Source organism: Cyprinus carpio, chromosome B13 (assembly GCF_018340385.1).
Source record: "Cyprinus carpio isolate SPL01 chromosome B13, ASM1834038v1, whole genome shotgun sequence".
Lineage (NCBI taxonomy): Eukaryota > Metazoa > Chordata > Actinopteri > Cypriniformes > Cyprinidae > Cyprinus > Cyprinus carpio.
The window spans coordinates 18164965-18189709 of NC_056609.1; the positions used below are offsets into that span (position 1 = coordinate 18164965).

Consider the following 24745-nt stretch of genomic DNA (forward strand, 5'->3'; position numbering starts at 1 on the left):
ATTTTACACATAGTAAGTCTTTCCATCTTTTTATTGTTTTTAAGTCTTAAAGCCTGAGACCTACAAGCTGTATGTAGACATGCTGATGAACATGTTGGATTCGTGGTGCGAACAAGACAGACTATACAGGCATTACTGTGCCAGCAAACACACGACAACATTCGACATGTGGCATTTAACAAACAACTCATGTGGCCGACATATGAAGATGATGAGATGGCTTGGTGAAATTGAGCACAGATGTGTTTGACGCTAGTATATGTCTGTCAAACAGAGATCTGCCTGTGTGCTTTGTGTCTGATTCAGACTACATGTTGTAATTTTGCACCTTTCTTGACGTATGTGAGGTACAACATTCATGTACTGAGACGTATGAAATCTTAAACACAAAACTGTTGTGGTTATGTTTCTCAGCAGAGATAATGAGGTTCATTACGAAAGAAAATTATCCCTTTAGCTTTATTTAATTATATGGTGGAATGACTCGAGGTAAAAAGCTCCACATTTTATTTTAGAATCTTTTTTTTCAATATATCATAATCTAAAACAAGTAAATGACTTGTTTAGGGACACGTTTTAATCTAGGAGGGTTTTTTTTTTTTGTTTGTTTTTTTAATAGAAATAAGTTGAAGCTTTGAAACAGGATGAACTTTTATTTTGGTGTAATGACATACTTGAAATCTCAGAGGGGAACATATTTTCCTCAGTCTGAATGGGATAGGTGAAACATAGTCAGTCTTGGCAGGTAGTGTATCTTCTCTTTTAAAGAATGTCACCTGTAATAATACGGTTAGACAGTAATGAATGCTGAAATGGCGGTACAGAGTAAAGCTCAGAGGCATGACAGGTGTGGTACCTCCATACTAGGATTATTTTTTTCAAGAGAAACTCCACCAAGGCAAAATTCCAGCTGATCACTGACTGACTATAATGACTGGGACAGTGGGGGTGAACTGAGGACGATAGAAGAGTTTAGAATGACAGCAAACGTGACCCAAGCTGTAAAACAAAATGTAGCATTTATAAGTTTGTTTACAGAAAGTGAAAGAAAAATGAGACAGAGTAGATAAAAGGATAGTACTTTTGTTTACACAGGTGCAGGTTTCCAGTTATGCCACTCCTGCACAGGTGTCACTTCGACAGAACTGATCCGAGTGACGCAAACGCTTCCCGCTCTTATGTCAGATGGCATCAGTTAAGAGATGGCTGAGACTTATCCAGAAACAAAAATAAAAGACAGATTTCCTGTCACACATTTATTTCGTTGTACCTTTCTTGGAGATTTTGGTATTGCAACACTTTATATGTTACTGTCACCTTAAATCACTTGAGTTGAATATTGCGCTTCGGATTATTGAGTCTGGGAAATAAACAAATGTGAATATTTTCCTTTTCTTTACAAATGGAACATGACTGTAGAAAAAAGGGCATGTTAGTTTTCCTCATGACCATAGATGTCACTAAATCCCATCTCAGCACATTTATTGAATAGTTGTGATTTTATTTCAATATTTTATCAGACCATCAACATTTGTGTGATTTATTCCAGTCAATTATTATTATTATTATTCATCTGCCGCTGAGACACTGGGTCAGTAGTTAAATATTTGACCATTTCATCTGCTGTTATGACACCAACTTAATTGGCAAATATTTCACTTTACCTTGAAAATATATTCAATTATTCATCATCCTGTACATGCTAAACACTATTCCAAAAATTTTACAATTTATTCTTTAGGGGGACAGCTTCCCCTGTTGTTTATTGATTTTTATATCTTTTCTATTTGATGTCTATAGTTATAGTGTTGATTCCCAAAAACTGGAACATGATCAAAGTAAAAAGTATTAGTTTTCTGAAAATGCAAGATCACATAAAAAAGAAACAAAGAAATGTCATTCTTTTGAATTGCATCACATGAAAACAGTTGAAGGGGGTGGCGTTTAGTATGAACGAATGCGCTGTAAGAGAGGAGGAACAGAGAGCTCCAGTGCCTGTCCTCTTCCCACCTCCTCATCAGCATGTATGACTCACACCATTCACTGTGTGGGCATCAGCACTACTCTACCACTCACAACCTAGACAGCAGAGTCGCTGCATGAAGTGTAGACGTGTAAACTTTTGTGCTCAAACTATTTACAAGCAGTCTGAAGAGAAGACTTGAGGATTAGTAGTGTAAGTTTATTTCTCCTGTTCTTGTCTGAAATTTGTTTCAGGATTTTGTTTAATGTTTCAGTTTTTTTCCCCTTAGATTCTGTCATGGAATTTTGTGGTTTTGTGTTTGCGCACACTATATTATATTAGTGTGTTCAGTATGCCAGTGCTTGAACTTGTAGGATAAGCCTTTCAGAAGCATTATCTAGAGTGTCTGCTGATATTCTTCAGCTTTTCTGTCAATCACTTGAAATTGTAGCTTGATATCTGAAATTCTTTGAAATGTCTTCCTCTTTTATTTGTTTGTTCTGTAATACTCTTATTTCATTAAAAGAAAAATACAACTCACCTATCTTAAAATTAAACATCACATTAGCAGAACATAAATATAATAACTTTATTTTAATCCAAATCGAATGTTTTTGTTTTTTTTTTTTTTTCTTTTTTTTATGGAGCCTCATTGTGTTGTCTTCAATGCAGGTTTCTGGGACTCTGAGCTGTACAATAAGAGGAACTCTTCTGTGTCTGGGAAGACTGTGTGTGAAGTTTCACAACAGAGACTCAAACAGTGGTTATCCCCAAGAGTTCCGGCCATCCCATTCACACGGACCCCTTCTGAACTTGAATGCAGTCAATCCAACGGAGCACTGTGCTTCATTAATCCCCTCTTCCTGCAGACACACCAAACTAACCCTTCACCTAAAAAGCAAGAATCATCCCCGGGTAACGCAGATCACCAGAACAGGGAAGACAGCGTCTTTTGCCATCCAAAAAGCACACAAAGCAAATCACACGCAAGTGGGAGTAGATCCAAGAGCGAGAGATCCCCGCCACCTCGGCCCCCACCTCCCCGCTTTGCCTCCAGCAGATCTGCAGTTCTTCGTAAACAGAAGACCATGCCTGAGACAGTCTGTTGGATCAAAACGCCTCAGGAAAAAAGCAGCCTGCTGGGGAGGTTGGGATCATCCTTCAGTTCTTTCTCACCCTCATCCTCCCCACCCAAAAAGTTCAGTAAACCTATCCTGGTTCCCTCATCCCGCAATAAGAATTCCTCCAGTCTGCTTGATGCAGACGGCCTCCGCTGCCACATGGCCCTGGACGACCAGACCATTGAGGAAGCCGTGTCTTGGAGCTTGGCCAAGGTGTCCTCACGCAACTCCACCGCCCTGGAGAATGGCAGCCCTGCAGATGAACACTGCTCCACCGGACGAGAGCGTCTGAGCGATATCAGCATCTCCACCTCATCCTCAGACTCTCTCGACTTCACCCACGGCTTCTCGTTGCCCATGGAGGCCAGTCCCTCCAGAACCGAGCGGCCCACTGGTGACAGCAGCCTGGAAGAGGAAGAAGAGGAAGAAGATGATGGCATCAACTTGGAGAGCGACCAGGAGGTGCCACCACCCTTCAAGTCAAAGAAGCAGAATGGCGCTGGTACGTTTGTGCTGCCGCGTGCACTGAGAGGACAATTGCGCAAGATGAGCAGCGTTCTCAATTCTTTGATGACGCCCGAGAAGAGAGCCATTCGGAAGATTGTCGAGCAATCCAGGGATAAAGGGACTTACTTTGGCTGCCTTGTGCAGGACTACGTGAGCTTCTTGCAGGAGAACCGTGGCTGCCACACATCAGGCTTGGACCTGCTGCAGACTCTCAGGCAGTTCATGACACAGATGAAGTCCTACCTGCTGCAGAGCTCAGAGCTTAACCCTCCAATTGAGTCCCTTATCCCGGAGGATCAAATAGGTAAGGCTTCCTTCCTTAAGTAAAACTGCTTCATGCTAGGAAAGGGAAACTGAATTGTTGCTCTGGTGCAAATAATTATACAAAGGAAGTAGAGGCAATGCAACATGTATTGTCTATGATAATAGGTGTTTTAATTCAAGCATACGTTATCAAGTATGTCATATGTTTAGGGCATCAGCTATACCTACTAGACTGTAGCTGCAAACTGTCCATCTAAGTTGTTTTAATGAAAGGCAACTAATGGAATACCTAGCTTAATCATGTTCCAGTGAGCAGTGAGCACTCATGTGATATTTTCTTGCCACATGAGCACATTACAATATTTCTTGCAGTGATACATTTGGCCCTGTCCCAAATGCAACATAAGCCCTTGCAGCCTTCTTCCGAGTCCACGCATCCTTAATATATTGTAGAATAGTAGTCTGTTGTGAAGCCTGCAAAAGTGTGCACTAAAGCTGCAATGGGGGAGCTTTGTGTTCTCAAAATTACAAATGGGATATTTTGCAGTCTCATGGACTTCACAAGCATGGAGCGGCCATCGCAGGAGCACAAGTGCATATGAAATGTGCCATTTGGGGCTGGGCCAATGAGTACTAAACACACTAAACTGACAATTCTCTGCGGTATTAAGGCACTTAATGATCTTGTCAGTGTTAATTAACTTACTCTCAATGAAGAGGATGAGAGGAATTAATATTTGCACTGACTATTGGTAAACAGACATTTTAACTGTTAAACAGGTTAATGGTGCCCATAATTATACAAAGGACAGAGCTCATATTCTATAAACTGTGTACAATAGAATTGGTAAAATATTCGTGAATTGATATGCATGTTTTTGCATTAGTGAACTATTAGGAATGGTCAGCTGTGCATCAGAATATTGCTCATTTTTAAGGGGCTGTAGGGTAGAAAAGTGACACTGTGAAAAGTCCAAGGCTGTTTTGTGGTTAAGAAACATTGGAAGTGAGTCTCTCAGGCTGTTTCTAATCAAAACCTTCCTGTAAAATGAGGCACCGCTCTGTCTCCATTGAAACTGACTTAAAAGGACCCTGCAACCCACTGCTCACGGCACAACAAATATGACCTTTTTTCTTAGCATTGGAAGACTACAAATAAAACACAGAACATAAAAAAATTAAATGCAAATATTTTAATAATATTAGATATGAAGCAACAACAAATGTGAAACAGAAAAGTTTATAATTAGAATGCCAAAATGATGTTTACTGCCTTTTGACACCATTGTACTACTGCAAACTGTAAAATATGTGTGGAAACCAACAAATACACCATAAAAAAATGAATGCTAAGGGTTAAACTTGTGAGTATGTGTGCATGAGACAAAACTCTTGTGCCCATTTATCTCGGCCTGGAGGCATTTTACTCAGCGTGAGCGGCACACACAAGGCACATTGAGCTGAGATGTACACTGGCATATTCATGTGTGGGCAGAGATCCATTAGTATGGCTTTGTATAACTGGCCACACGTCTTTCACAGTCAGTAACAAGCAATTCTATACTTTATACAATGACACACTAACTGTAAAAGCCCAGTAGATAGACATGCAAAACCAAATCAGTTAACATATAATTAAATCAGTTCAACATAACATTTATAGTATGTTGGATGATTTTCAGCTCAGCTGGATTTTGTTTTGGTTCTCCAGCAAATTTGCATCATCCATCGCCCTAAGCATCCTCCTCCTCCTCTTTGTCTCTCTCTCACGAGTTGTAAGCAAAGTCCAGCTCTGCTATGTGTTTTGAGAAATAGATCACTTTCCAGATGTTCCCAGAACGAACTTCAGCCAAACAAGCCAGTGTCTCCAATATAGCTCTTCTACGATCCACCGTAACCCCTCCTGCTTGTTGATTCAGGCATTGAGTATGTGGGTGTCAGGCAAGAATGTAGAGAAAAAGGCTCTTGTTCAGAGCTCCTAACCTGATGCAGCTGCCTATGTGTACTGGCAGGTTTTGTTATGTTCATGTTGTGTTTAAACAAGCCCAGCACAATAAGGGCTGTGGCTATGAGATTATGCCGCCATAAAGAGAAATCCTGTTCTGTGACTTAAAAAAAAACAAGCTTGAATGCACAGTTAATGACCTTTGACATTAATGTCACCATCTATTTTTAAATAGAGATAAGTCAGTGTTCCAGCTCTCTTCACTCATTTTGGAGTCATAACAGGATTAAGACACTCTGTTTTATCGAGATAATTCCGGAAAGACTCATTGTTGCTCATTCAGGCCAAGGATTTTTTTGTTGTTGTTGTGCCTCAGCTCTATTCTGAGTACTTCCTTAAAAACGTGTCTGAGAGTAGAGATTCATTTTGAAGTTATCATTCGTTTTCCTAAAAGACTTTGTTTACTTGGAGGGGTCAATAGACTATGAGGGGGATTTTATTTGCTCTGTTCGTCTGGTTTAGGTATGTGTGCCTTTTGTTCTGTGCTGTGACGTACTTTATGGCCTTGTCTCCTAACCCGAGTACTAGTGTGTACTTCTTGTGTGGGAAGCATCAGTGGATTCACTTCTGTCATTGCGGCTTTATTTTCCAGTCTGCAGTGTAGACACTGAGCGTGAGAGACAGAAAGAGCACTATGTAGGAGCGACGCTGTGGAGGGCAGGAGATTGTTTTGAAGGGGATGTTAACAAGCCTGGGAAGATAGCCTTTCAAGGTGGCCTTGACGGATGAGTGTTTCTAATTTTAACCACATTCCTGTAAACATTCCTGTCACCATCACTGCTGTGGTTTCCTGTTGTCTTGATGTTCAATGACATCCTATTAGGGGCCAAATAATACAAATTAAAAAGATAATATACATTACATTATAAAATATTTGTAAAAAAACTAATAAATTACTTTACACTATTATGCTATTAAAGTAAATTGTGCTGTTCAGCAAACATTTAATTCATCACCTCTGTTATATGTAAATAAGGTTAAAAATTAAAATAAATAGGTTTAAAAATCTGTCTGGCACAACTCACATTATATTATAGCGTTAAAGTAGGTAATAAATGCAATTCTTTAAAAGATTTAAAAGATATGTTTGATTTTTCTGATTGTAAATGTCAGCATGCATATATATAGACACAGTGTAGTCTAGAGCATTAAATATAATATTAATATTACATTTTACAAATGAAATGAAATCAAATATTATATTACAGAACTAACTCCTGTACCCCTCCCAATTCCTTCGCTTTCACTGCATCTGCGGTTCTTCCACAGAATAAAGCTCTCAAGTGGAACTGCAAACTGGTTCAGTTCCTCTAAATCTTTGGCTCTGTGCCGCCCTTCATTAGCAGAGCTCTCTGCATCACTCACAAACGTAAGAGCAGCCTTGCTTATTTACCGAGCTCTCTGCTCTCTCTTGGGACTGACAACCATGTAAACACATTTTGCAACTCAGCAGAATCTGTTAAAGTGATGTCAGACTCAGGGCTAAAGTAAAGTAAAGACCTCTAGAAAACCCTGATGTAAGGCACAATGACTATGACTGGCTATTTATTAGTTATGCTGATGGATAATTTCTTGAGAATGGAGGAGGAGTTGCTGTAGCTTTGACTGGTTAAATCTGTTATTGTTGTAGACACTAGTTGATAACATTTGGCCCCATTGTGAGGACTGCCAACAAGCAGCCTGTGCGTGTTTTTACTCTACTTTGAGATGATTTGGATCTCAAAAGCAGGTTTAGTTTACTTAATTTCTTAAAACTGGTTTGCCAAGCTGTCACAGTCACAAGCAGTTGAGTCATCCTCCTGACACATGATTAAGACAATTACGATAAACGAAGTGTAAACTGTCATGTTACAAGTTGATTTGAAATCATCTAGCATTTTGTGCAGTGTTTTCTTAGAAAACAAAACACAAACATTATGCTTTTTATATTAGCTTAAAAACATATACACAGTGTGATTTGCTATCATATATTTAAAAATGTATAAAGTGCTGCCAAAGCATGTGTGTGTGTTGTCAGAGCACTTATTATGATGGTGTTGCTATCCACCGTGGTCCAGTGTGCTGACAGAAGCAGTGTTGTCAGCAGTTTCCAAAGCCCGATTAAACATTACATTCTGCTCTTCAGATCAGATGACCTAGTTACTCATACACTTTTAGCTTATAGATGATTTTACAGTTTAGGTATCATTTCAAGCCCTGCTTGCACAATCAAAGTTACAAGACAAAACCTGTTGCATTGAGTCATATGTGAGCATAGAGACTCTTGTGCTATCAGGAGACATTTTGTAAATGTTGAAGAGTTTTGGAAAAGCAGGTGTAAAAATACTATAAGCAGGTATTCCCCTTAAAAAGCAGGAAATGGAACAAACCATGTCGTAGATCCCAGTCAATATACTCATGGTCACAGTCCTTTCATCCACAAATAGACTTGACCACGGACATTCTGTTAACTTTTTTAAGGGATTGTATGTTCCAAGTTTTTTTTTCTGTTCCTCTGCCATTTGTAGTTACTATTTCTGTTTTCAGAGTTCACTAAAACATATGTGGTGTAATATGGATATTTTTTTTAATCAGGCTGGATAACATGATCATCACGTTTATATAAATGAGTATGATTTCTGGTTCCTTACTAAAGAAAATACTTTTATAGCAAGAATCCATAAGGCAACTGAACCATTAAATTATCATTTCTATTTTATACAAAATATTTACAATATTGAAAAAAAAAACTCCATTAACTGCATTTAGCTTTACTCTGTTACCTATTTATATGCAATTATTCTAATTATTTCTATAAAATTATTATATAACGTCATTTTTCCTCCATAGATCAGGTCATGGAGAAAGCCATGCACAAGTGTGTGCTGAAGCCTCTGAAGCCTGTGATAGAAGCCGCTCTGCGGGACTTCCAGGTGAGCAGTGGGACTTGGCAGCAGCTGAAGGAGAATCTGGTTTTGGCCAAAGCCAAGCAGCCCCAGGAGATGGGTGTGGATGGAGCTCTGCCTCCTGATGCTGTGGCCATAGAGAAGATTCGACACAAGTTCCACAACATGTGCAAGATGTACTCGCCAGAGAAGAAAGTGTCTCTGCTTCTCAGTGTGTGCAAGCTTATCTACACCATAATGGAGAGCAACTCAGGTACATGAGTGTGATGCATTTGTGTGAAATGTGTGAGTGTGACCATAATACTTCTGCATAATTTGATTTCAATTCATGATTTCGATCTTTGTTGTAACAATGGCAGGGAGGATGTATGGTGCAGATGACTTCCTGCCCATGCTTACGTATGTGATGGCCCAGTGTGACATGCCACAACTGGACGCTGAAATAGAGTACATGATGGAGTTACTGGACCCATCACTGCTTCATGGAGAAGGTACATTAGACCCCAGTTTCTGCATATTTGTCACAGATACTGCTGAAGTTATTACACAGTTTCATTGGGTCAATCAAACTTTTTTTAATGTTCCGGTTTTTTATCTGATTGTAGGAGGCTACTACTTGACCAGTGCATATGGGGCAATGTCTCTCATCAAGAACTTCCAGGAGGACCAGGCAGCTCGTGTGCTGAGCTCTGAGACCCGTAACACGCTGCACCAGTGGCACCGTAGACGCACAACACATCGAACCACTCCATCTGTGGATGATTTCCAGGTCAATTCCCTATTAGACATGGTCATATAAGTTCTATTCTCCCATTTCTTCCTTAAAATAGCAATTTAGGAACATACATATATGTTCTTAAACAAGTGTGATGTATATTGGGATTTACACCTAGATTTCTTCTTGTCTATATTCAGAACTACTTGCGGGTTGCGCTGCAAAATGCAAGCAGTGGCTGCACAGCCAAAACCCTTCAGGTGCAACCTTACACCACAACGGAGGAAGTGTGTCAGATATGCGCTGACAAGTTTAAAATTTCGGACCCGGAGAACTACGCCCTCTTCCTCTTGATGGATGAAACCACACAGCAGCTGGCCCTGGACACTTACCCGCAGAGGATCAAGGCCGAACTGCACAGCCGCCCACAGCCACAAATCTTCTACTTTGTGTACCGCCAGATCCAAAACCTCACTGTCCCTTCCGACCAGCTCTATGACAACACTTCACCCATCTGACAGACCAAACATGGTTTCCATCAGGTCCTCTTGAAACTCCTTCTCAGCCACATTTATTCAACTCCTTCCCTAGGAACACTGCTTACGTTTGCATTGTTTTGCAAAAAAAGTTGGAGGGAAGCATAAGATGTGCTTAGAGGGAAATAGGGAAGCAAGAATGTGTTTGACAGATGCAGCATTTTTAATGCTCCATCTTCACTATTTTTAAAACAGTTTGGGAAGTGACACGCGACCATCACGAGAGAATAGCTGCACCCAAACTGCAAATGTTACAGGTTACAGTATGCCTGTTTATTTCTTCATGATGGTTCAAACATTCAGTTTAGCAGAGAAACAGGAGCATTTTGGTGTTAATGTCTAAGCTTTGCACATTCCAAATTGAATACACTCCAAAACGGTGCCTTCCTCTTCCCAAAACTCTACATACCTCTTCTGTCTCCTGTTCTTCGCTATGCTGAGAGACTGTGGCATTTTTCTTATGACTGCATTAAGGTGAAGACTGCATTGAGAAAGTTCCTTCCTTCAGCATTCATTCAGTAACATGGACATCTCAGTCCCTAAGGACAATGTGGACAATTGTTTTCTGATGTAAACCTTTTTTTTTTTTTTTTTGCAGTTGCTGGTAAACTGCATTTTTTATATATATATATGATTTATTGTTATGATATTGCATGTATCTCTGTGATGATAAGAACCAGGCATTGTTGCCAGTGATGTTTTATCATATTGCTTTTGTATGAATTATGATCATTACGTTTTGTTAAAGTCATTGGTAGTAATGGAGATAGCAGAAATGATGAGGTTTGTTCTAAAATACTGTACTACTACTGCCAAGCTAAATATTTAGGGCTTGTGGTAATCTGGATCTCTGTTGTACTAATTTTTGATTTGACGTGCAGACAAAGGGATTTTGGCAAGTAGGACAAGTGGAAAGATCAGTGTAAAGTAATAAAGAATAAGGAAAAAAGGACATGTATGTTTTAAGCAGGTTTAGAGTCAGTGGTAGAAAATATCAATGAACAGAACTGGTTTCTGTGTCACTGTAAAGTGCTATCAGGGAATACAGAGATGGATGAGTCGCATAGAGGAGAATAGTTCTTTAACATACATAACTATACTCATAACCTCTTAACTGCAATAACTTACCAAGTATTTCATGTTCTACTAATGTACTTTATGTTTGCATGTTTTGTTGTAAACTCGGGGCATTGTTTTTTGTTTTTAAGAGACCAGGGTGCTGAAATGCTCTAATCCCATGTAACGATAACATAGAAACACTAGCCACATCTGAAACACAAACTATGTTTCAAGTCGTGAAATGTATTTTAACAAGATATTTTAAGTCTGTTAAATATATACATATTTATATGCAATCTGTGCAGGAATTTTTCACAGATTTGAAAAGTCTTGATTCAAAAATATTGTGTATTCATCTGGAGAAAAGCTCATCCTCATTCTTTAGTAAGTTCTGCGTATTTGCCTTTTAAAATGTACTCTTTTGCACAATAAATTGATGTTGATCATCTCTGTCATCTTTTATTACAAGCTTCCACAAGTCTTTTCCTTTTCTGTATTAGCGGGAGGTTGGGTACCCTGCCAGTTCCTTTCTTGGAATAGATAAATACATTCCTCTTCATCACCATGCGGGCTTGTACTTTCCACATTACTGATTCCACGTAAAGCAAAATCATTAGAAGGCACCTCTCACTGTCTTCCATAAGTGAGGATTATTACTGTGTGTGTGTGTGTGTGTGTGTGTGTGAGGGAGATAGAACGAGTAGTCTATGTTTCATAATGGGCATTATTTCAAAGCAGCTTTGCAGACAACACACACACCAAGTAGAATGTCAAGTTTTGTAACACAATTAGATACTGCATGTATTCTTTTTTGATTGACCAGATAGAAAAAAAAATAATAAAAATAAATAAAAACATAATGCTAATGAAGAGCTTAAGATAAATGAATCCTGCTGATTTAGACTACATTCGAATTTCCTTAAAGGGGTGGTTCATTGCTATTTAAATTTTTTAACGTTAGTGTGTAATGTTACAAAGCTAAAAGTTCAACGCAAACGGTCTTTTAAATTTCTGGCAGTTTAATGCCTACAAAAACGGCTGGTATGGACTACAACGAGGTACTTCCCGGGTTCGTGACATCACAAACCCAAATAAACCCTGCCCTCTGAAAAAGGCAGCAAAGGGGGCAAGGCCATGCTACGCTGCTTTAGAGAACAGGAAGATAAAACTAGAGGTGCATATAAAAATCTATTCATATTCGCGATTCTGTCTTCTAATGATTCTAATAGATTCACAAGTTTCAAAATCAATGTTCTAAAGCAGTGGTTCTTAATACTGTTCATCTCGTCCCCCAGCTCAGCTCAGCACCAGCAATGAACTGTTACAATTATACACTTATTTTCACAAAGCTATGAGAAGCGTTAAACATGGACGCGCGTGCAGGTACAGTACTGTATTAAAGCTTTACTCAGGATAAACCCATATTAAAAGCTAACATAAGCATTAACATTTACAAATAACAGCGTATCTAAAAGTATGAGACAACAACAAACAAAAAACATAGGCCTACTATTAAAAGCCGTGCTTGCACTGGTTCTGCACGATCCTTTTTAATAATATCCTCTGCTTCTTAATCGGGCTCAAATTGATAAGCAATATTGAGGACGCCTTTGTTTTGCAGCACATGTGGCTGAGGTGAGGGGCGGGACGTTTAGACGCACTAGAGCCGGTTTAGCCAATCACAACACACTGGGCTAGCTAACCAATCAGAGCCCATCGCCTATTTCTGAGGGAGGGGCTTCATAAAACAAGGAAATGATCAGCCCTTTCTCAGAGAAGGGATAGAGAAGTGTTGAATAAAGGTAAATTATGTGAAAAATAATGCGTTTTTTAAAAAACGATGCATAAACACATGTTAGACTGCACCCCATAAACACAATCAAGCCTAGAAAAAAAAAAAACACCGTCCCACCCCTTTAAAGCATGGACTGCTGTACTACTTTAGCTCCTCTTACTGGATAAATGTTGCAATAATATAGAAAGCTCACAAAGTAGAAAAAAACAAACTCTGTTTGGTAATGGATTTAAAAAAAAAAAAGAAAGAAAGAAAAGAAAACAAGTCTGTCAGTGATTAAACCATGTACAAACGGTCAGATTTTTTTAAGATGATTTTTTTTTTATTAAAATTCTTAATCTTCTATATGCTATATGCTTGCAGTTTATTTGACATGTTTTGACCTTTAAAAAATTTGGACATTATATTATTATTATTTGTTATATAAGCTGGAGACCACGTGACTTTTATTATGGCATGTGTTTTTGCTGACGGTGAACCACAGGTTCCGCATTCGGAGCGTTGTTTTACTGTGATTCTGGTCAGGCGGCAGGAGAGCAGCCGCTCAAGATGATGGAGCATTCGGCGTCAGAGTCAGAAACTGAAGATCATGTGCAGCCTTTACTTCGCCGGAAAGACACCGGAGACCTCCAGAAAGGTAGCAGAAACTATGAATGCCTGTTATGTTTTTATGCAGATTTACAACATGCCACGTATTAAAAAGTGTGCTGGTACCATACATGCCATAATATTAGTACTTACAAAGTAATAATAAATATATAAATGCAGTTATAATAGTTGTGCTTAACTGACAATGTTCAGCTGCAATGTAAACTTATAATTTGTAATAACAGCTCCTGTTTAAAAAATTCCTTACTTGTTTTTAATATTCATGAGATGTCTCAGTCATGCAATCATCCCAAAAGTGCAGACTTCATCTCTTTCGCTCAGTGTGACATAATTGTCCCAGCATTTGATGCAGTCTACATAAATAATTCAAGAGCATTTTCAGATGTGCTTTCAAAACAGGCAGTCACGTGAAGAAGGAAGTGTGTTAGTCATGCAGGTAACTGCCCTAAAAATATAAGTTTCCGTGATAACTGATTCCGCCGAATACTACACTATAGTTACTCTTGTTACAACTGTAAAATCATAATATGTTAATATCAAATGTCCTAACGTTTTGTTAAAATTAATAATTTATTATTATTATTACTATTTCAAAAATGTAATTTTTCTTATGAACGTGTTAGTAATGATACTGTTTTAGGGATCTGTCGAACAAAATCATAACTTGTAGTTCAATAAGGAACAACTCTTAAAAATGATTTGAATGAAAATTTCTTTAAGCATTTGAAAAAAAGTATTTTTCTTATAATTCAGAGTACACTGGTCACGCTGCATGTTTTGGGTGCAGCATGCTGTGAAAGGTCTTTTTTTAATATCACCACATTTAGTGGATAATTTGTAACAACAAGGTTTGGAACAACATGAGTGTGAGTAGATTTTTGGGAGAATTCTTTAACCACTGTTTGACAATGATTTCGTCTGTTTGCTCTTCCAGCTCCTGCTTGCTGCTCCTCACGATACGGGTTGGCCTTCTTGTCCTGTTATGGCTTCTTTGTGGCATATGCCCTCAGGGTGAACCTTAGTGTGGCAATGGTGGACATGCTAAAAAACCGTTCCAGTGCCAACACCAGTTCCTCCGTCTGCCCTCATCACAGCAACCCCGTGCCCAAACACAATCACACTGTGAGAGCATCTACTTAATGGTCTTACATTTTTATATGCAAACTTTTCCAGAAAGGTGTTATTTAACCCTCATCCGTCCCTCCCGTACCAATAACAAAGTGGTTCCTTGTGGGTTAAAATTACCAAACAAAACAAACAAAAAACGTAAAAGACAATTCCAGTCCAAAATCAACAAAAACCTCAGATGGGCTCCGAGTGATGTCATATGGTGGAAAAAAAAAAGTCATAAAATTGCATTTTATGGTTACTGCCACTAGAGGGGCCTATAGAATCCTGTGGACATTCTTAACTGAGCCTACATGTGAAAACTGTACATTTTGGGCATATTAAGGCTTCAAATTGGTTGATAACATTCAAATATATATTGAGACATTTAAAAAAATCTATATTTTCTGATAAAAATTACACTGAATTATAACCCAAACATATCACAGCATTTCATAAAAATGTAAAAAAAAAAAAATAATAATATGTATTTAAAAATCTAAAAATGATATAAACTGTTTGCTCTCCACCACATCACTTAAACTGAACTGTTTTAAGTAGAAAAATGTTGCAAAATGACAGTCATATCCCAGCAGAAACATCAAATATGTTATAATGTGTGTCTATGGGAGTGTGTGTGCCTGTGAGTGTTTTCTGCATTGGGGAAATTCTGGGTTCGTTTGGGTATAAATCTTTACTGAATTGGCTCCGATTTTATATATATATATATACATATAAAATGTAATAAAAAATACATGTAATAAAAATACTCGTAAACTCCATTCATTCCTATGCGGGTCAGAATGGTCAGGACACTGTTGTTACTTTTTTTAATTGCACCCATTTAAACTCCCTGAATCCACAAAATTTTTTTTGTGTGCGTTCCCAGTTCAAGTGTTACAAAAGTAAAGAAATCTTGGACCGGTACAATTAACAGGATTTAAAAAAAAAAATTTTTTTTATCGTTTTCAGGTCAAAATGACCCGAGAGATGGATGAGGGTTAAGTATAGTCATAGTGCACATTTTCGAGAATTTAAGCCCAAGCATGAGATCTTGGAAGTGTTAATCATATTTAGTTCAATGTCTCCACAGGCCAGTGTGTATGACTGGGATTCAGAGACTCAGGGATGGATCCTGGGCTCTTTTTTCTATGGTTATATACTTACTCAGATACCAGGTGGCTACTTTGCACGCAAGTATGGTGCCAAGTGGCTCTTTGGTATCGGCATCCTTTGCACTGTGATCTTCACCCTGCTGACTCCAGTAGCTGCTGATCTGGGAGCTGGTTACCTCATCGCTGTCAGGGTGTTGGAAGGCATTGGGGAGGTAACCTCAAAACTCATTACCAACAATGTGGATTATGTTCTTATGTTCTTGTAGTTTGAAAGTCGATGTTTCATTGCTGTCATAGATGATATGTGTTATTCATTTTGGAAAATAAAAGTCTTAAAAAGTCATTCTTGTGCATCCAGGGAGTGTCATTTCCTGCTATGCATGCGATGTGGGCATCATGGGCACCACCTCTGGAGAGAAGTCGACTGCTCACGGTCTCTTACACAGGTGCCCGGCTTTGATTTGTAACAATCTACTGAAATTTTTGTGTATTTGTACTATTATTTGTTTTTTTCTTTTCTTTTACAGGTGCTCAGCTGGGAACTGTAGTGGCTCTTCCTCTGTCTGGCCAGATATGTTTTTACCTAGACTGGACATACGTCTTTTATATATTTGGTAAGTTTAATTATAATACACATTTAAAGGTGAACTGTGTGCACAATCAGCATAAAATGTAATGCTAAAGATTCTTTCACAGGCTTGTGTCTTAATACAATCTAAATGCACACTTTATCTGATTTCTTCACAAATCATAGGAGCTGTCGGACTTCTTTGGTTTTTCCTTTGGGCTTGCTTTGTCAGTAACAATCCTAGCTCACACAAAAGGATAACGGAGGCTGAGAAGACTTACATAATGGGATCTTTAAAAAATGAAGTAAGCAATGTTACAGTGAACTTCTACAATGTCTGTCTTTAAGATGATTTCTTTATTCTTAAACCAGATAATGGTTGACTCCTTAATTGTTTGTTTGTATTAAAATATGCTATTTTCTGCTCCAGCTGTCCCCAACCACAGATTACATCCCATGGACATCGATCCTTAAGTCTATGCCATTATGGGCCATAGTTGTGGCACACTTCTCTTACAACTGGACATTTTACACTCTGCTGACTCTCTTACCCACCTATATGAATGATATACTCGGATTCAGCATCCAGCAGGTGAGTGCAAAGCAGGGCTGACATCAAAAATGTGTATTTTTACCAAATTTATTTCAATTCTTTTAATACTTTGTAATCTGTAATCAGTGATATTTACTTTTTTTTTTTTATCTTCATATTCCAAAATAAAAATTGTTTTGCATGTTGAGGTTTGGTAAAAATAAATAAAATATTCCTGTGATGGCAAAGCTGAATTTTCAGCAGCCATTTAGTGTTTCATGATCCTTCAGAAATCATTCTAATATGCCGATTTGTAGCTCAAAAAAACAATAATTATCAATGTTAAAAACAGTTGCTTTATATCTTTGTGGAAACTGATGAATAGACTTAGTACTTACCCCGAACATTTCAACAGTAGTGTATTTAATATAAAAACAGGTTATCTGAAAATGATCATTGCCTCTCCTCAAAGACCTGTTGGCCGTTTAGTAAGTGTGAACTCACTGTGTCATTCTCAGAATGGAATGCTCTCAGCTCTGCCCTACCTTGGTTGTTGGTTGCTGGCTTTGCTGGGTGGACAGCTGGCAGACCTCCTGAGAGAGAGATATCTTATCCGCACTGTAATTGTGCGTAAGGCATTCACTATAGTAGGTAAGACATTCAGAGACACTTTATACTTAGTGTTATGCTGAACAGTACATTTGAAAATGTATTGATGAGATGATTGAACTGGTGATGTAAAGCCTGTTAATGATAATAAATTGGTGTGTCTGTTTTGAATGTGTCCAGGAATGGTGGGACCGGCCGTCTTCCTGGTGGCTGCTGGCTACACTGGATGTAACTATGTCTTGGCTGTAGCCTGCCTCTCTATCTCCTCCTCTCTAGGGGGCATTTCGGCTTCTGGATTTAACATCAACCATTTGGACATTGCTCCCTCGTAAGACAAGGCTTTTTATTGGCAATCATATGATTTATGGTTTAGGATAACTGTACATGCATGAAGTCCATGTCACAAGTTAATTATCGTTTGAACATGGATGAAGTACCCCTTCATTTTCATATTTTATTATTTTTTGTATATTTTTTCTTCTCAGATATGCTGGGATATTGCTTGGGATCACAAACTCATTTGCCACTATTCCTGGTATGGTGGGCCCTGTAATAGCAAGAACTTTGACCAAATCTGTAAGTTACAATTTATTGCATTTAAATATAAATGTAAACAATTTTTTATTTTTTCTGCAAAAACTGCATTACATTGTGACGTGCTGCAAAAGTCTAAGAAAGGTGCTATAAGGGAGTTATTTTAATACTATGCCTGTCACTGATCATATGATCATATGTTCGTTATGCATAAATGCAAACATTAAATGCTTTAAGAGAAATCTATTTTTCACATTTGTGATAATGTAGTAACAAATGCTTAAACATGTTGTTTTAATCTAGAACACCATTCCAGAGTGGCAAATTGTCTTCTACATCTCCGCAGCGATCAATATATTTGGAGCTATTTTCTTCACAATATTTGGCAAGGGCACAGTCCAGCCTTGGGCTGTCCAGAGCATACAGATCCAGTGAAACACGTCTACCTTTAGCCAAAGGGTCGTACCTCTTGTAAATTCTATAGCTCTCTTAGCAGTAGTTGCATATGGTTTGCAAACTAATGAATATTGCACAATCCAGTTTTGTTGTGTTTTTTAATCATACCAACAAACACAATGACTTTTTATTTATTTTTTTTATTTTTTTATTGGTAATATCTGTATTTGTTATACATGTCAGTAGCTTTTTCAGACAATTTTTATTTTTTTTCAAACAAAGGTGCGATAAGTGAAGTGAATCCTGGCTGATTAGTCAGGATTCAGTCAGAGCGTTTACCGAATTAATCGTGAAGACTCGTGAATTTTTAACTTGTGAATTGTTTTCGAAGTATGAAGCTCATGAGACCCATTGTAGCTGTTCTTAACAGTAGTAAGAACTATACCAATTCAGTTTCTGATTTGTTAAATCTGCTCTGTTGAAAACTAAAATAATCATAATAAAGGAATTGGGAGTCTGTCGCTATTAATGTCCTTATAAAATATGCCTTATTGTAGGCATATGATTATCACAATATGCCTTACACATACTGAAGCAAGAGGCCTTAAGAGAGATTATAGGTGAAATCGTGTCTGGTTGTTATGTTTTAGCCGTTTTTTACACTATAACTGATCTATGTTTACATTTTATTTCTTTCTGTTTTGTGCAATTGTTACTAAGTGAAACAAAATGAATAAATCCGTGTAAACACTGTATGTTGCATAATCTGTAAATTGTCAAGATGCTACAATACATGCTTAATCACCTGTCAAATACCTGTATATCTAATAAAATTATTGCAGTCGTTTATGTTCTTGACTTGCATGTATTCATTGTTAGAGTTAAGGAATTCTGTTTGAGACCATTTTCGTCGAATTGCATCACCTTTAAAACCATCGCAGCAGTTTATGTGCACCTGACACGTTTAAAGCTAATACGTCCGCAGAATAAACTCATGAACTTTTTTCCTTTTCTTAAACAGTTTTTTACCATAGTCGTCTGACCTCAAGCATCCTCAGTGACTGATGTAGTGTCTGCGCATGCACAGTCACTTTCGTCGGGTCTGTATTATAACAGGATCGGACGCGCCGCTCAGTCTCTTCAGCACCGCTCCAGTATCCTGAGCACACGCGCAGGTACAGTACCGCACATTAAAACGCATCTTTATCTGCGTATATAAAAAGAAACCCAACAAACGGGTGTGTAATTATAAATGAAGAACTTCTGTCTGTATTTATGTGTGCTGATTAGTTGTCGCTTGTAACAGACCTTACTGATGCTTGTATTCGACATTGCGCTAGATACAGGCTGGGAATGAGAGAACATGGCGGCAGCTGCAGGGGAAGGGATTGCACTATTAAATCCCCTAGACATCTGAATGATCTCTGTCGACTGCTGTTCTTAGACGATTAATTTTGCAATGTTTTAGAGCAAATTAACACCGAAAGGAATAGCTTTCTTAAGTCATGTCAGGCTGATGCGACATAGGAATAATTTAAAGCCCTTTTTAAAGAATGCGTCTGTATTAACAAGAATAGCCCTTCTGTTAACCTCTGAAGTTAAGCTGGGAATTAGCTTCCTTACACTAATGGCAGCCCGGCTCTTGCTTTAAGGAACGTCTAGGAATTCTTAATTTGAACAGCTTACAGCTCATTGGAAATGATGCTGATGCAATAATCATACACGTTGGGTTCATGATGCAGGCAAACCATAATGCACAATGAATGGAATATGAATTGTAGCTTAACCAGCTGTTCTAATATTTGTTCTTCTTTCCACAATATTGGATACATGAGTGGCTCACAAATGGCTGCCAGTCTTTTTAATCAGTAGGCGAATCTTTACAAAATGGAGGTCTGCAGGACAAAGATGTACCAGGCATGAAGAAAGGCATGCCCAGTCTTTTAAAGCATTGCTGGTTATTTGGCGGAACTAGAAGCCTAAACAGCCTGAAAGGATAAACTTATTGCTGGTCTGAAGGTGGAAAAAAGGAGATGGCGTATTGAATACCGTATTTGTTAAACAGATTTCTTTGTCTGCATTTCTTTCGGTGTCCAATAAATAAAATTCAAATGATAAGACGTTTCAATTCTGCAGTCACAGGGAGCCATAGACGTTGCTGAGCTGGTATTGCATAGATCGTTCTAAGAGAATTACACAGATTACTGCACCCATTGTTCAAGCAGATGTCCTGTGTGGTTTACTTTCTTTAGCAGAACACAAAATGAGAACTTTTGAAGAATGTGCAGGTCTGTCTCGTCCATGATGATTTTACATCCTTTTTGAGGCCTTACATGCTCAATCGCCATCCATTTTTATTCAGTGGAAAAGAATGACCAGAATATTCTTCAAGTTGCTCCTTTAATATTCCACAGAAGGAAAGTCATATGAACTTGGGAAGACATGGGGGTGAATAAATCTAAGAATTTTCCTTTGGTGGTGTACTTCTATATTATATACTGTATCATGAGATCTACTGATGAACAGGGCATGTGTTTAAAAGGCCACTTCATTGAATTAGTGTTTTAAATTGGTTGAAAAGCATCCTCTAGCCAGGGAACATGTGTCTAACTTAGTTTATGTCTTTAATAGAATTTGCACCATGACTGTTTGCTGTCTGTGTAAAGTTTTACAGTTACATTGGCACTTTAAATAAAGGTGTCAGCCATGGGAAAGGAGAAGCTCCACATCAACATTGTGGTCATCGGCCACGTGGACTCTGGAAAATCCACTACAACCGGCCACCTCATCTACAAGTGTGGCGGGATTGACAAGCGAACAATTGAGAAGTTTGAGAAAGAGGCTGCAGAGGTCTGATGGAGATATTAGAGACATTTAAACTAATACATGATTAAAAACTATTTCAAGCTGTTATATAATGTTTATGTGCATCACTCATAGATGGGAAAGGGCTCTTTCAAGTATGCCTGGGTGCTGGACAAGCTTAAAGCAGAAAGAGAGAGAGGAATCACCATTGACATCTCCCTGTGGAAGTTTGAGACCAGCAAATACTATGTCACCATCATTGATGCTCCAGGACATAGGGACTTCATCAAAAACATGATCACTGGAACATCACAGGTTAGGAAATAAACAGGCATACAAATATATTTTAGCAGCTGCTATTTTTATATAGAAAAAAAATGATCCCTAACATTTTCTCTGACCCTCAGGCGGACTGTGCCGTGCTGATTGTGGCTGCAGGTGTCGGAGAGTTTGAGGCTGGCATCTCGAAGAACGGCCAGACCAGAGAGCATGCTCTTCTGGCCTACACATTGGGTGTGAAGCAGCTGATTGTGGGTGTCAACAAGATGGATTCCACTGAACCCAGTTACAGCCAGAAGCGTTATGAGGAAATTGTGAAGGAAGTCAGCACCTACATCAAGAAGATTGGCTATAATCCTGACACAGTGGCGTTTGTGCCCATCTCTGGCTGGAATGGAGATAACATGCTTGAGGCCAGTCCCAATGTAAGTAAGATGGGACATAAAGTATTGTTTGCATTAGGGCCTCACGATTAATGGAAATAAAATGGTAATGGCTTTGATATGGCTTGCACTGCATGTTTCAGAGTGAAATGCAGCACTGTGTTCATTTACAGACCAGTGTTTTCAGTGTCTCGGTGGTTTGGTTTGCAGTAAATGCTATTTCACACAAATGTTGTTTGGGTTGCTTATAATATGCATTTGGGAACTCAGCATGCTAATCCTCTTCCCGAATTTATAATATAAGAAACTCATATGAACCATCAGGCGACAAAAGAAAAGCTTTAAGGGAGGTTTTGTGGCAATCGCAACTTTTATAGAAAAATTACAATTATATTTTCTGCCCCAAATCGTACAGCTCAAGTTTCCATATGTCATATGAAGCATAATGAATTTCTTGACTGAATATGAATACTTTATGCAAAATGGCATTCCAGCAAGTTGGTCCCAATCAGCATCTTCATTAGGTTTCTTTGTCTTTACTTTAGATGACTTGGTTCAAAGGTTGGAAGATTACCCGGAAGGAGGGAAATGCATCTGGGACCACCCTACTGGAGGCTTTGGATGCCATTCAGCCTCCAACACGTCCCACTGACAAACCCCTGCGCCTGCCTCTTCAGGACGTCTACAAGATTGGAGGTTTTCATTTGTACAAACAAACTATGTTACCTGTTTTTGCCCTAAAGATGGCCAGGCATTACTCTGCTAACATAAAGCAGAGCTGAACTAAATGCAGTGTCTTCACTAGGTATTGGAACTGTTCCTGTGGGCCGTGTGGAGACTGGAATTTTGAAGTCAGGTATGGTGGTGACCTTTGCCCCTGTCAACGTGACAACTGAAGTCAAGTCTGTGGAGATGCATCACGAGGCTCTGTCAGAGGCCTTGCCTGGTGACAACGTTGGCTTTAATGTTAAGAACGTCTCTGTTAAGGACATCCGTCGTGGCAACGTTGCTGGAGACAGCAAAAACGACCCACCTCAAGAGGCCGCCTCCTTCACTGCTCAAGTAAGCTCAATTAACTGTTCTCACTACTCACTTCAGCAAACCTGAGCAGTCATTACAAGCTTCATTCTTTCCAATCAGGTGATCATCTTGAACCACCCAGGGCAAATCAGTGCTGGCTATGCCCCTGTCCTGGATTGCCACACTGCACACATCGCCTGCAAGTTTGCAGAGCTGAAGGAGAAGATAGATCGCCGTTCTGGAAAGAAGCTTGAGGACAACCCTAAGAGCCTCAAGTCAGGCGATGCGGCCATCGTTGAAATGATCCCTGGAAAGCCCATGTGTGTGGAGAGCTTTTCAGAGTATCCTCCACTGGGTAAGTGCTATCCCAGCATCCCATCCCAAGAGCAAAATACTTCATTGTTCATTTTTTATTAAAGTTAAGGTAACTGAAGTTAAATTCATTAAGAATTTTTTCTTGATAGTTTGTCAATCCTCTTTTATGAATATCTAAAAGCAATGTTTTTTATCATTTACTTCCAAACCTATGACTTCTTTTTTTTTTTAGTTTGATAAAGGTAATGATAGGTAATTTCTTCCTTGCATCTGAATGAAATGGACAATTAAAAAAAAAGTAGGCCAGTCTACTGTAAAACAGTGGAATGCTTTAAAGATTGTTTCATAACTTTTTATTAAAAAAAACATACACACACAAAAAAACAGATTTTTAAAATAGAAGAATTTCCATTTCATACCAACATTTTTTTATTAAAGATATGGTATGCCAGGAGGCTTTTCACATTCAGTGTTAGGATGATAGATATTCTTTTTTGGTTTGCAGGTCGTTTTGCTGTGCGTGACATGCGTCAGACCGTAGCAGTGGGAGTGATTAAAGGAGTGGAGAAAAAGACCCCAACGAGCGTAAAGATCACCAAATCCGCTCAGAAAGCCCAGAAGGCCAAATGAATGTTGTGTTTGACTGCCAACTCCAGAGACACATATGAAAAAGCAGAGGTCATCCAGCTCTTCTATCCTATTGGCTGCTTAGGTTCTATAGTCAGAGACTGCTTAATAGTTCCAATGCATCGTAAAAGTATCAGAAGGAAAAAAAATACTAACAAAAGCAGTCCTTTAGATAACTCTAATTTGTATGTTGACTCGTACTGCAAGTCTTACATCCACACCATTGAACCTGTTTAATAGTGTTTTTAATAGTTGTGCTCTTCTCTTCGATGATAGCTGTTGAAACCATATGTGATTTTTAAAATCTTGAGAGTTTGACCTCTCCTGCTCTGGAGTGCAGTTTTAGCCTGGTTCTCACAATGTTGTCTTCGCTTGTTTTAGTGCTTGTTTGCAAAATACCATGTGTTCAATATCCACTGGTGGTGAGCTACTTAAACAACACTATTTAGTAGACTTTGAGAACCTTTGTTTAGCTTTGCAGAACAATGAAAACCTAAAATGAAGCTCTCAATCAGCCCGTGTCTGGGCTCATGCAATCTTTGGTGCACTGACAGCTTTATGTTTAGCACTTTGACTGGCCTAGGCTAACCCTGCACAAGCACTTGTTGACTTTAATTGGCATTAGCTACCGCACCTTATTATAAAAACAAAAGCTTTCATGTCATATTAAAGATGTCTCAACCATAATAATTGTGTTTGTGTTCATTTCACTCCCAAATTGTACACTACATAAAAGCCATACAGGTGTGTGTTTGATCTTTTACCTTTGTATTTAGGAAATTACAGTATTGTATTGTGAGCTCAGACTTCAACTGAAGTTATGGAACAAAGTCTAAAAAACAGCTTAGAATAGATCATACTTTGCCATCTTTCAAACTAATTATCAATAAAGTCTTTTAAACAGCTTGGACTTAGTCTTCTTATAGGCAGTTACACGAGACTTTAAACAATGAGATTTATTCATTTTTTTATTGTATAAACATACAGCTTAAAATC

At 38.5% G+C, this 24745-nt stretch overlaps 3 protein-coding genes across 5 annotated transcripts in view; all 3 read left to right on the top strand.

Moving 5' to 3' along the window:
- Nucleotides 1–11517, top strand: part of LOC122139428 (ras and Rab interactor 2-like) — a 40665-nt gene extending 29148 nt beyond the window's left edge. The window contains exons 11-15 of one of the 2 annotated variants that reach the window (XM_042736991.1): nucleotides 2636–3895; nucleotides 8690–8998; nucleotides 9105–9236; nucleotides 9351–9535; nucleotides 9661–11517. In XM_042736991.1, the coding sequence (XP_042592925.1) occupies nucleotides 2636–3895; nucleotides 8690–8998; nucleotides 9105–9236; nucleotides 9351–9535; nucleotides 9661–9978 (2204 nt within the window). In that variant the 3' untranslated portion in view covers nucleotides 9979–11517. The remainder of the gene's footprint in view (nucleotides 1–2635; nucleotides 3896–8689; nucleotides 8999–9104; nucleotides 9237–9350; nucleotides 9536–9660) is intronic. The other variant, XM_042736992.1, reaches the window with a different exon arrangement.
- A 1799-nt stretch (nucleotides 11518–13316) lies between these two features.
- Nucleotides 13317–19478, top strand: LOC122139430 (sialin-like). Of its 2 annotated transcripts, none has more exons than XM_042736997.1 (11): nucleotides 13317–13487; nucleotides 14394–14581; nucleotides 15660–15893; nucleotides 16040–16127; nucleotides 16209–16295; nucleotides 16436–16554; nucleotides 16680–16841; nucleotides 17300–17432; nucleotides 17571–17718; nucleotides 17876–17966; nucleotides 19342–19478. In XM_042736997.1, exons 1-11 carry the CDS (start codon nucleotides 13400–13402, stop codon nucleotides 19360–19362), a joined length of 1359 nt encoding a protein of 452 aa, XP_042592931.1. In that variant the 5' UTR covers nucleotides 13317–13399; the 3' UTR covers nucleotides 19363–19478. The 2 variants fall into 2 exon arrangements, with proteins under 2 accessions (XP_042592931.1, XP_042592930.1); XM_042736996.1 differs by lacking the exon at nucleotides 19342–19478 and adding an exon at nucleotides 18228–19169.
- Nucleotides 19358–24436, top strand: LOC122139431 (elongation factor 1-alpha 1-like). The gene is made up of 8 exons (XM_042736999.1): nucleotides 19358–19495; nucleotides 20987–21170; nucleotides 21261–21440; nucleotides 21533–21829; nucleotides 22333–22483; nucleotides 22593–22849; nucleotides 22928–23162; nucleotides 23628–24436. Exons 2-8 carry the CDS (start codon nucleotides 21027–21029, stop codon nucleotides 23750–23752), a joined length of 1389 nt encoding a protein of 462 aa, XP_042592933.1. The 5' UTR covers nucleotides 19358–19495; nucleotides 20987–21026; the 3' UTR covers nucleotides 23753–24436.
- The last annotated feature ends 309 nt before the right edge of the window (nucleotides 24437–24745 follow it).